Source organism: Cucumis sativus, chromosome 7 (genome assembly GCF_000004075.3).
Source record: "Cucumis sativus cultivar 9930 chromosome 7, Cucumber_9930_V3, whole genome shotgun sequence".
In the NCBI taxonomy this organism is placed as follows: domain Eukaryota; kingdom Viridiplantae; phylum Streptophyta; class Magnoliopsida; order Cucurbitales; family Cucurbitaceae; genus Cucumis; species Cucumis sativus.
This window is the reverse complement of record NC_026661.2, coordinates 5,896,588-5,909,824: the sequence shown is the minus strand read 5'-3', so window position 1 is coordinate 5,909,824 and position 13,237 is coordinate 5,896,588. Positions and strand designations below refer to the sequence as shown.

The window sequence follows — 13,237 nt, the reverse complement described above, 5'->3', positions numbered from 1 at the left end:
GACGATTAAAAAATGGCGACATTATTTGTTGGAAAGGAAATTTACAGTACTTTCAAATCAGAAGGCACTAAGGGAAGTCCAACCCCAATTTCAGAGATGGTTGACTAAATTGTTGGCTATGTTTTTGAAATTCTGTACCAACCCAGTTTGCAAAATAAAGCAACAGACGCCTTATCTCAAATGAACCATACCATCAAAATGCATTAATATCTCTCAAGTTACTAGATATTGAAATGATTATGAAAGAAGTCGAAAATGATGATGAATTACAAGAAATAATTAGAATTCTGAAAGATGATCCAAAAGGAAAATCCAACTACCAATGGGTAGACGGCAGATTGCTTTACAAGGGAAGGTTAGTTATGTTGAAATTTTTTCTCTCATTCCAGCTTTTACTCCATACGTTCTACGATTCAGTGTTAAGGGCTCATTCGAGATTTATCAGAACCTACAAACGTATGAATATAGAGATACATTGGATGGACATGAAGAATGATGTAAAAATATAGGTTGAACAATGTGAAGTATGTCAAAGAAATAAAACATAAGCGCTCTCCCCTACTGGATTAGTACATCCCCTACCTCTACCCAATTTAATTCTCAAAGACTGGACGATAGACTTCATCGAAGGGTTACCCAAGGCTGGGATTTTGATAGTATCATGGTAGTGGTTGATCGACCGAGTAAAATAGCCGACTTCATTACCTTAAAGCACCCATTCACCACAAAACAAGTTGTTGAAAAGTTCATTCAAAGAGATTATTAGCAAACATGGAATCCCGAACTCCATTGTCACTGACAGTGACAAGATCTTCTTCAGTCACTTCTGGAAAGAATTATTTGTAGCCATGGGAACGTCATTAAAGAGGAGTACCACACTTCATCCTCAAATGGATGGACAGACCAATTGGGTGAACTGTTGCCCCGAAACATATTTACGTTGCTTTTCTAACGAACAACCAACAAAGTGGTACAAGGGCATACCATGGGTTGAATTATGGTATAACACCACATTTCACTCATTGACAAGAACAACCCCATTTCAAGTGGTTTATGGCCGCCCACCACCTCCACTGGTTTTGTAGGGGGATAGGAAGACCAATAATAACAATGTAGAACAGTTGTTAAAAGAAAGAGATTTGGTTATTAGTGTCTTAAATGAAAATCTATTAACGGCCCAAAATAGGATGAAGAACCAAGCGGATATACACCACTGTGAAATGAAGTTCAAAGTGGGAGATAAAGTTTATTTGAAAATACGACCGTATAGACAATTATCCTTAGCTAGAAAGCATTGTGAGAAGCTAGCTCCAAAGTTTTGTGGCTCTTATCGCGTAATAGAAGAGATTGGAGAAGTAGCTGATCGTTTGGACCATCCTCTCGAGGCAATGATCCATAATATGTTTCATATTTCTCAACTGAAACTAAAGTTTGGCAGAACACAACACATACAACACTTGCCCCTTGCATTGGCTGAAGAGTTTGAGCTGCAAGTGGAACTCGAGACACTTTTGGGGGTCGGTTGGAACAACAAAATAAGAGCTAATGACTGGTTAGTGAAATGGAAAGGGCTGCATGACAATGAAGTGACGTGGAGTTCTTTTATGCTATGAACCAACAATATCCCTCATTCCACTTTGAGGACAAGGTGAGCTTCAAGTCCAACGGGTAAAAAAGAGACCGTCCATGAAGGCAGCTCGCCCAATAGAAATAAATAAAAAAATGGGTCTCACCAAGGGAATGGAGGTACTTAAGGAATATTTTTAGGGACTGATGAGAGGGATCTCACCAAGGGAATGGAAGTACTTGAGGAATGTTTTTAGGGATTGATGAGGTAGGCTTTATTTTTGGAAAAGCTGATGTGGGAGCTTTCAGGGAGAGAGTGAACTTCTTAAATTGCTGGGAATTCTTTTCTACCATTTTCATATTTCTTATCTTGCTCATATGTATTCTTCTGTTTTGAACTATCATCGTGAACACTTTTTGGTTGATATATGTATACATATCCACAAATTATTGTCTCTGTATTGTTGTTGGGATTTTGTGAGTGCAGGGGAAGAGTCCTCACCACCTATCTTGAGATGAATTAGATTACATGATTGGATATAATAAAAGATGAAGATTCACAATTGATTCGTATGTGAACATCCCAAAACATAAACCAAGAGAGCCACTTTTTAAAATTATGTTTCATCGATATTTGTAGGTACGTAAATGCGCCTTTACACTTCTATTATAATTTTGTAATTAATGATATCGGATCCGTTTGGATTGAATTAAGAACAAAATGTTTTTCAATAATACATTTTCTTTTAAACACATTTTTGAAAATAGGTTTAAAATTTAAACACTTAGCATGTGTTTAGGGGAGGGGTTGGATTATGGTGGGTTGTAACCCAACCCATGTTTGGGGGAAGGGTTATCATAACCCTAGTTTTACCCCTAACCTCTCCCCTAAACCCTTCCTCAACCATTTCTCAACCCTTTCTCAACTCTTCTTTATTTTTAATTAATCCATTTATTTATTTATTTTAAATACTATTTATTTTTTTCTCACTTATACTTTCTATATACTTATCATTTTTGTTAATTCTAATCTTTTTATTTTAAAAACACTTATTTTTAAGTTATAAATTTGATACAATTACATTATTAAAATTTAATTTCTTCCTTTACTTTTGAATTAGATAATTTATTGTAAATTACACAATTAAAATTTTAATCTAATTACCTTTAATCAACTATATGTTAGAATTCATGAAATTAAGATTTTGATATCAATCTCAACCTTATCGTATTTTGTTATTTAGCTTAAATATCTAAGGAATGTCAATTCAAAAAAAAAAATGGAACAATTTTGACAAATTACCATAAATTGATTACAACAATTAGCAAACTATAAGGACTATTTGATTAAATTAAAAATTAGTGGAGTCGTAATTTCAACAAACCTATAGGTGGTTTGTCTATATTTTGTCACTTTCATAATGTTATTTTGATTATTAAATTAAGTTTTGCTAAATTAACATAACAAATCTTTTGTTATAGAGACGATAGATTTGTGATTTTTTTACCCAACAATTATTGTAGAATGACTAAAATAAATATTTTGAAAGTATATAAATCACAGTTAAAAATAATAAAAATTAAAGTTGATATTTTAAAAGTATCGTAAAATAAATTGAAGAGAAACCTAAAACTAGATTCATTGTAATTTCCCACGAGAAAACAAAACTAGAGTTGGTAAAAGTCTTGATTGTTACTGATTTCAGGACTTCGTAATTTCAGTGGTTATTTGCACTTATTTACTTGTTTATGGGTCACATGTCACATTCATAAAAACCAATTTATTGAAACGTAACATACACTTACAAAATGTTGAAAATGAACGTTGTAGTTAAATAAATTAAGGCAACTTATTTTATAGAAACTATGACAATTTGATTAATTAAATAAACGAAATTTATGTTATTGAATTTAGAATATGAATTAAAAAAGAAAATTATTTGCACCTAACGACTATTTAAAAAGAATGAAAATGAACGTCGTATTTAAAGAAATTAATGAATTTTTTTACGAAAACTACGACGATTTGGTAAATTAAATACACAAAATTCGTGTAATGGATTTAGAATATGGTTTTCTTAAAAACAAATTGCACAAAGGTTGAAAATGAACATTGTATTTAAAGAAATTAAGGTAAATTATTTTACAAAAACTATGACAATTTAGTAAATTAAATATACAAAATTCATGTATTAGATTTAGAATATGAATTTTTTAAACAAAAAAAAATTATCTGTAAGTAAAGATTACTAAAAAAATGTTGAAAATGAGTGTCGTATTTAAAGAAATTTAGGCAAATTATTTTACGAAAATAAAAAATGATGGAGTAAATTAAGTATAGAAATTTGTGTATTAGATCTATAATATGAATTTAAAAAAATAAAAATAAAATAAAAAACTTCATAACACTAACCATATAATCCTTCCTTCAAACATATCTTATCATAACACTACCATAACCCTATCCCACATAACTCTTTTCCCAAATACATCTTATCATTAATCTTAGGTTTATCATAACACTAGGTTTATCATAACTCAACACTTCTCCAAAAACACCTTTAATGTTTGGTTGAATTTTTTTAAGTGTTTATACGTGAATTTTGTTTTTAAAGATTTCTCCAAAATAAATGAACTTTTAAAAAATACATTATTTTAATTTGTCAAATACGGCCATTTTTTTTAAATAGTTTTTTTGATAAAACTAAACACTTTGGAATCTTAACCAAACACATCCATCATCTCATGTCAAACAATGTTCTCAACTGGTTAGGTGAATCAAAAATGAAAACTTTTCATTAAATGATCGAGAAGATTTTAAATGTAAGGAGGACATACCAATATTATCAATGAATATGAAAAAAATACCCATAAAAGTGTACTTATCTAGTAAATCGTGAAGCTCCGTTCTATTTTTCTTCCCAAATTTAGTATTTGCCATCGACATCTTCTGATCGTTACAACTCAGATCATTGTTTTTGCTCATTTTACATACAGCTACAACTAAGTAATGAATACCTAATTTCTTCTTTTATGACTGATGAATACTATATGAACCTGTTTTCTAAAAACAAAATGGTGTATTTCCCCTTCCTTCTCATACCTAAACAGATCGAACATGCAACCAGTGGAATCAGCAAATGAGTCTGCCTAACTCTGCCCTCCACTTGGCCAACAAGCCACGATCTGTTGTGGTAAAAACAAAATGGTGTAAACCAATATGAGAAGTAGTTTTTATGAGAATAATGTGGAATTTGATGATGAAAAAGAGCTTGGTGTTGCTTATTCTTCTTGTAGTTCTTCGGAGCAAATTTGAACGAAAACTGGCAGTCTCTTTTTGGTCCTCTCAGTGGTGGAACCATAAAGAACCTCATGGATGTGTTGGTTTACATCTTCTCTTTTTGTCGACTCTGTTCCGGGGACAGCAATTTTGATGCCATCATCTTCAGGCGACCAATTGATGATGGAAATGGTCGAAATAAGTGTAGGGTTATTGTTCGTGTGCCCTTTTAATGTCGAGGATGTTGGAGTAAGACCTCTTTTGCTTAGTTCAGTTTTGGTGATTGTATCTACTAAGTTTGAGTTTGATTGCGTTGTGGTTGTCGCAGCTATTCCTGTTAGTGAATGATTGTTGCGGAACTTGGAACCATACGTTTCGCTGAACTGTAGTGGCGAAGAATATGCAAATCTAAAAGTGTCTTTTAACCGAACAAAACCTGTAGTGTATTTAATTTATTAGATGTCAATGGTACCTTAGTCTTGGTTCTAACTGGTAAACGACCTGGCCGAAGGTCCTCCTTTCCATGTGCAAACTGCAAACAGAAAATACAATTCACAAAAACCATATCAACTACCGTATAATATTAGCAAATCAAAGATATTTCCCGTTAATTTATTTCAACATGTGTGGTTGAAAATATTATTAGAAAAGTTTAAGCATGCTGTGATGTGTGAATCATAATTTAACCTATAATTCTAAGCTTTTGGGTTTAATTACAGTTTTACATGGTGCTAAAATAGCTATGAGGTTCTCGATATGAACTTTTTCCCGTATATACACCATAACAAATACAAGACAATTACATAAAAAATTAAATAGGGCCCCAAACTTTTCGGTGAATGATAAGTAACTAAACAAAATATTTAATTAACTACATTTTAGAGAGAGAGAGAGTTTTTGGTCCTATTCTTGGATAAAAGAAATCAGCCAAATCTAATTACTTGAAAGTATTAAATAGGAGGAGGATCCAATCCCAAGTCCCTATCCCCCAAAATTTGAATTATATACCCAAGAAATTGAATAATATATCCATTATTAGAAATCAAGAGCACATGATGTCGGTGATCTATAGATACTGAAATCCAACCACTGAAAGGGAATGTCGGGCATCCCAAAGTATATGATTAATCCAACTTTTGAAAAAGTATAGCTTCATTTATCTGCTAATCTAATAACTTGTTGTGATAACACATAAGTGCATCAGTTTTTGCAGCCAACGTACTGTTTCGCTCTACATATTAACACACTAGAACTGAGTTCATTATCTGAGACCAAATTTTAAACAAAATTGGGAGTGGGATATGTATTCCATCCTTGTATCAGCCACGGAACTTTTTCATAAAACCCAGGCTAAGAGACGTTAACTCATCCTGTACTGGTACCGCTCTCTCAGTGCATAAATTTATTTCAATCAAGCTATTCTTTTAAAGATTAATTCAGTCTACCCACATGAACAAGAATAAATAGAAAATTAACCAACGTTAAATAATAAATAAATTATTTCACCAATCAAACTTGAACACGAACCACTAATCTTTAATCATACCATTCCTTAAAATAGAAAATATCTTTTTTATCCATTTATCTTATATTAGCAATCAAATCTCAAGGCAGAGGTAAGATGTCCTTTAAGTAATAAACAAAAGGCCAATAAATTTGCAGAACCAATAATTCAGATCAAATCATTACGGTGGGACAAAATAACTAACCTGGCATTTGTTGCCAAAGCGGCAGGTACCAGAATCCTCCCAGTAGCGGCAAATGTCCGATCTGTACTGATTTTTCCCCCCTCCACCACTTCCAGAATCTAAAGGAGACCTCACTGTCTTTGCTTCCCCATGAATTGAACTGATCAAAATCCCATCCATTACTATCACTTCTTCATCGACCTTCATGGGAGTTCCATAAATTTGTGGAGACCTTATAGGTGGTGTTTCCAAATTCTCAATTGCCGAAAGTGGTGATAATGACAACCCTGCTCCCCGAGAACCAAAGCTATTGCTTCCAGAAGTGCTGCTAGCATAGTGATTCATAATATTGTAACAATCAACAATTGTCGGACTTTTACAGTTTGTTTCCTGGTGATAGTGTCTGGTTCCCCCGATTACCAAGTGATTGTCCATTTGAATGTTCATCGGCCGAATTGAAGCATTTAGGCCTTTGATAATGGACGTTTTGGAGCTCCTCTTTCCTTGACGATCTTCCATGACGCAGGAAAAAAACTGAAATCTCCAAGTTAAAATGATAAACTTAATAATAAAAATTGATGAACAGAGAAGAAGATCAATCAGAATTTAGATGTTTTCATTGGCTTTATGGTTTCTAAGTTGATCTCCCTAGTACAAAATAAAGATTCATTGATTGTAGCAAATCCTGACCCAGTACTGTCCATAGAAATTGGTGAATTAAGGAGATAAAGAATGATAAATTCAAACAAAAGATTGAGATGCTAAAGTGGAGAAGAGAGTAGAGACATGCAACCAGAATGCAAAGTGGGTTCAAGGAGCTACAACAACAACCAGAATGTGAAGTGTATTAGTATTGCTTATAAACCATCATTCATAAACAGAAAGCAGAAACTAAACTCCTTCAAGTTCCCATCTCTCATTCACACTAAACTATATCGACTAGATGAAAAGTGTCTAAACCAAAAAGATATATATATTTTTTTTATATACACGAGTGTCCAGGCCAACTTACGCACACCTTGACTAATCTCACGAGACAACATGTCTAACCTTACAACATTTGGGTGTCAAGGAAGCTCATAGGATATTAATTTCTAGGTAGGTGGCCATCACAGATTGAACCCATGCAGAAGCTTAACTCTTTCATGTTCCCATCTCTTCCTTACACTAAACTATATCGGCTAGATGAAAAGTGTCTAAACCAAAAAGATTAAATCCAACCTTATGAATAAATACTAATTACTTGCCACAAAGACTTTGCAATACAAAATACACAACTCTTGAGCCACTCCGAGACTACATAAAATCTCAAATGTTGATCCAAACCGTACTGATAAAGTTCAAGACTGAGATTATATACCTAAATTTATTATATACTCATAGTCATTAGCCCAAGTCTAAGTACAGTAGGCAGAACCTAATCAAAATGTTCCCAAAATCATATCAAATATACAACATCAATCCAGAAAAAAACACAAACAAAAGAGAGCATCTAATTTCCGAGACAATAATCCACATATAATTTTATTAACCTTGAGCTTCAATGTAGAATGCAAATGCTTTATCCTTTTCTAGTCTTTCAGCTTCTCCTCTACCTGTAAAGAGTACTGATATGAATTACTAGATATGCTACAATTAAAACCTAGAAAAGTTACAGCTAGAAAACAAAAACAAGGTCAAACTCGTAGATTCTAACAATAAAAAAACTACAATTTAATATTAAGAGAAAGCTTAAGCCAATAAGGAAAGTAACTAGCAACAATCCTAAGAAACTAAAAATTAGTTTTATGAACTGTCAGAGGACCAAACAAACCTTAGTCCAGAGACACTAAACCTCGTGAAGACTAATGAGTGAAGCCAAAAGCCTGCAGTGATTGAATGTGCAAATGTAAGCATCATGGTACAAATTCAAAATGACATTGTACAACCTACATTCAACTAAATTTATAGAACAATTGTTAAATAAGTTTACATGTTAAAAAAGTTAAAAAATAGAAACTAAATCAATCAAGTGGAAAATAGATGGTTGAAATGCTGTGGTTACAAAAAGATAACATAATCTCCATATATTTAATAGCAAAACAATGTGTCCATCCTATTTAGAACCAAATAGGTTCACTATATAATCACAGAAAATCTCATTTTTGGCTTAAATAAAAAAGGAATGAGAAATCTTATGAGAAAAAGAGAGAAAGGAAGAACACATGCAGAGGCTATGACCAAAGTTGAATAATTTTCCACTTCAGCAAACTATTGGAGCAAAGATTGTTAACAGTTCAAATAATGGAGCCACTCCAGTAAATCAGAAATTTGATAAATCATCCTTTGATCAATAGATTTAAGTTACAAGCAGCATACACACCATCCAAAGGTATTGTTCTACACTATCTATTGGCCTAAAAAATTTACAAAATAACAAAGCTAATTTGCCTTGAACAAGAAAAGCATACAAAGAAACAAGAATCAACATTATAAAGTATTGAGAGTTCACGACAACAAGTTCAGGTAGAGAAGGAAGCGATACTGCACTAATTTGTATACATGCGGTTTATTTTGAGAAACAAAAAAACATATGTATTTGATAATATTTTCAACGTAGTAGTTGTTCAAGCTCCCTATAGAAAAAAGTATTTTCAACTCATTGCATTCTCAAGTTAAAAGTAGCATAGCTTTTCAATCATGAGACTAAAACAACTGAGCTTTTTTCCTCCGTAGTTCTTCTAGTCCAAATATCTTCCTATTCTTTTCATTGTGTAATTTACTCAAACAGTAGGAAGACACGAGCAATAAAGAAGATTAAACGAACCTATTGAAGGAGGATTGAAACAAGGAAATGAAGAAAGAAAAATGAAGATTGCATTCTCACCAATATGGAACGACATTTGGACAGAGGCAGAGCTGCGATAAAAGATGTCATAGAAGGCTTGAAGAAAGATGAGGAAGCTGATAAAGAACAAGTGACAAGCTTTGTTCAGTTGAAATTTACAAGCAAAATAGATCATGATTTCATAAAAAAGAATCAGCGATCAAGAAAAACGAAAGCGTAAAAATGGAGGATTTAAGAGGGGCTGCTATACAACATGGGAAGTAGGAATGAAATAGGAAACGCGAGAGGATGAAAAGAAGAGTAATTACCTCTTAATTGGAACACTGATTGTTGAGCATGGTGGTGAGGACGTCGACAACTAGTTTCTTGAACACTTGAAAGCAACGGATTGTATAGAATTTACGATTGAATCCGCTGATGAGAGACTACCGATTGGAAAAGAGAAACTAAGAGTTACATTTCTTCTGAAAATGAATTCATGAATTCGGAGTTTTGGGAGCGAAGTAGGAAGAGGAACAACATTTTCCTGAACAATCACATTTCAAAACCGGATGAATGATAATATTATATAATTATTAAAATGATATCCCCTCGATATCAAACTCCTCCCAAGTTGTACGATCGCTACCAAACTAAAAGTCTCATACACAAGCACAGCCATTTTCACTATCAATACATGAAAATTGAGTTTTAAATAAATCCTAAACTCAAAAGGTTCAATGTATACACTTTTTTTACGAGCTAGACGAAACTCCAAAAATGAAAAGAGTAACATATATATACGACTAGTCTCTAGTATATTAATTTAAGAGAGAATAAATATTATTTATAAGAGAATAAAGGTTAAAAATATATCGGAGAATAAATTTACAAGTCATAAACAATTCTAATGAAAAGAATCTTTGGTTGAAGTTGTTGATGACCCTAATGTTATTGTCAATGTCTTGATATGTCCAATGTGTTACTCAAATTTTGCCTTTAATAAAATCAACCAATGAAAGTGATATCAATCTCTCGTATTGGCTACTTTTTAAGGGAAAATAAACAAAACATCAAGAAACCAAATTTAAAAAAACCATCCAACAAACGGAAGTCTTTGTCATGGAAGAAAACCAAACCAAGCATGAGCAACCACAAATCAAAGGCCAATGGACACAACCACATTCATTCTCTCCATTTTGTTTCATTTACAAAAACAATCAAATTCAACATTAATTAAGCCCTCATCAAACCAAATAAAGTTAATAAAAAAGTTTGAATTCTCTAATACAACACCATGAAATAATAAATATTCAAAACAATCTTATGACATAGATGAACAACCACTTTCTTTGCATCAATTCTTTTTCTAACAACATATTAAGCATCAACATTACTAATGGTTGGGATACGAGATATACTAACCTCCTTAATTCCCTTACAACCTTCATTTTTCATATCAAATCCAAAATTGAAAATTGTTTTATTGATAAAAAAATCAACATCATCCTTTTCCACAGTTAATACATTGGCACAAGCATTCAACATTGAAATATCTTCACACACATCATCATCTTGACCATCATAACTCATAACATTTTTACCAACGAGAAAACCATCAACAACCAACTTCTCAAACACCCCATCAAACGGCTAATTTTCAGAAGCAACACTAGCAAACACATGAGAACAAGCAATGTCATCCTTTAACACTTTCTCATAATAATCAGGCTAGATGCAACAATAATAATAGCTTTATTAAACTCGGACTTTTCTAAATAAAAAATCTTATAGCAAAAATTTGTAGTTGCTATAAGATAGTTCTGGGAGAGAGCCCAACTTCATTGTGCTTTGGGATGTTACAAACATAATTGAAAACACAAAACTACAAGTAACAATTATTATAAGACCACATATTTGTCATGGATGAGAGACTTCTCACTATCAGTCATTAGACATCTTTCTTGTAAACCCTAAATCCAATCTTTCTTAAGAATATCTAAGTTAAAAAGGAATTTAAGTTAGGTGGTTATTAAGTGATGATGGTTTCTTAGGGTGCTTTGTTGAAGAAGAGTTAGAAGGAAGTTTGTTTAAGTGTTAAGGCTTATGGTTGGTGGCTAAGAGAAGAAAAGAAAGGAAATTAAGTTGATTTTGGCTAAGTGTTTGAAGACTATGTGTTTTGCTTGATGCTAGACGACCCAAGGTTGTCAATAACCTATAAGTGTGCCTGTCCTAGCCGGCCAAAACACACGTAGGTGAGGAAGCCAAAGTTAGTCAAGTGCATAGGCACAAAGGCAAGACCATGTGAGCAAGTGTTGCAGCTATGCAAGGTATTTGAGGGTCGCGCGAGATGATGACCTCTATGTACCAAAGCTAGGCATCATGGCAAGCAAAGGCAAGCCCATGCAAGTTGACCAAGCGGCCAAGCCTAGTGTATGCATTGTGTGATTGAGCTAGGCGGGATGGGTAGCAAGGCATGTGACATTACCTTATTAAAGGGTTATGCACTAATTGAATTAGAAGTCATGCAACCAAGATGACCCTTAGGCATTCAAGGGTAGTCGGTAAAGTGAAAAACAAGTTTCTTTAATATGCAAAGACTCAAAATTCGATAAGTCGGAAATGTCACCGTCGCCCATGCAAGAATTCTATAAATAAGTCATTTTCAAGTGAAGATTGCTCTCAAATTTTGCATGCATTTTCTCTCAAACTAGTCTCAAAAGAACTATAAAGGAGCCTAGTTTGTAAAGAAGGGTTGCTAAACAAAGGAGACACGAGAAGAGTGCTCATTAGTTTGAAGAAAGGGAAGAAGGTCACTTTCAAAGGAATTCTGAGCAGCGAGAAGTTTTGGAAGGCTACATAGTTCATTTCTTTGAATTTGAAGCTGAATTTTAAGGGTAAGTTAGTTAAGATATTTGAAAGCAACTTTGTAGAAGGAATGTCTTCATTTTGATGACTGGAATAAAATTTGTGAGCTTAGAAAATTGATTGAAGTTTCTGGAATCAAATAGGTTTTATGGAAAAAGTTTGAAGGTTTATCGAGCATCAAGGCTCAAGACGTTGTGTGGGCGCAACAAAGAAGATAAGAGGTTATTTTGAGGCTTTTAGCTCATACATGACATGACCAGTTGATAACTTAAAGAAATACAAGTTATTATGGCCTTTTAGGCAGAACAATGGAGCTAAAACGTATAATAAATGTGTTTAAACATGTAGCTTCTATCGCAAATTCATAACTATTAGAAAGTACAACTCATATAAGTCTCTATGCCTATTTTGTCTTGATTTTCAGTGTTTTATCACAGGATTAGAAAGAAAAGAAGACATTGTAAATCGAAAAGGAGCGTGTGCAAAGGTTACGTGATAGGAACCTTGTCTAGAAAATAAAGTCCCTAGGTGAAGAACCATATCATTACACGATGAAGATTCACTGGTAGACAAGAATGGTAGTTGCAGTTGAGGTGACTTGACAAAGGCTGCAATCGACACTAACATGATCTGAAGAATAGAAGTTTCCCGCTAAAAGTTTCTTATAAAAGGGACCATCTCTACCTAGTGAAGTATCTGGTTTGAATGGGCCAAAACCTAGAGGTTGGCAGCAAGGACTAGTCTTTCTACTGTCTGTAACAGCTTTCTTCTTCTTCTCCAGTCAGTCTGTAAGTGAGAGCTTAGAGAGAAGTTAAAGAAGGATTCCACCATTTTCCCTCCCCTACTTATAATATTTATCATTCTCTTTACTTTCCATTGTTTTTATACTTCGTTGTAATGTAAAGTATTTACATTGTACAATGGCCTAAGGCCTACATTCTTTTATACATAGCATATTTATCCACTTTCAATCTATTATTTCTTTACTATTATTTCGAAGTGTTATAGGTAGTTTAGGTTAGTGATAAG

General features: G+C 33.3%; 1 protein-coding gene across 2 annotated transcripts; it reads right to left on the bottom strand.

The window, feature by feature from the left end:
- Positions 1–4,390: 4,390 nt before the first annotated feature.
- On the bottom strand, positions 4,391–10,001 carry LOC101215865. 2 transcript variants are annotated; one of them, XM_011660631.2, is made up of 7 exons: positions 9,670–10,001; positions 9,401–9,477; positions 8,348–8,399; positions 8,067–8,129; positions 6,556–7,068; positions 5,319–5,378; positions 4,391–5,229 (listed from the first exon to the last, which is right to left on the bottom strand). In XM_011660631.2, exons 5-7 carry the CDS (start codon positions 7,051–7,053, stop codon positions 4,849–4,851), a joined length of 939 nt encoding a protein of 312 aa, XP_011658933.1. In that variant the 5' UTR covers positions 7,054–7,068; positions 8,067–8,129; positions 8,348–8,399; positions 9,401–9,477; positions 9,670–10,001; the 3' UTR covers positions 4,391–4,848. The 2 variants fall into 2 exon arrangements, with proteins under 2 accessions (XP_011658933.1, XP_004148935.1); XM_004148887.3 differs by lacking the exon at positions 8,348–8,399.
- Positions 10,002–13,237: the final 3,236 nt, after the last annotated feature.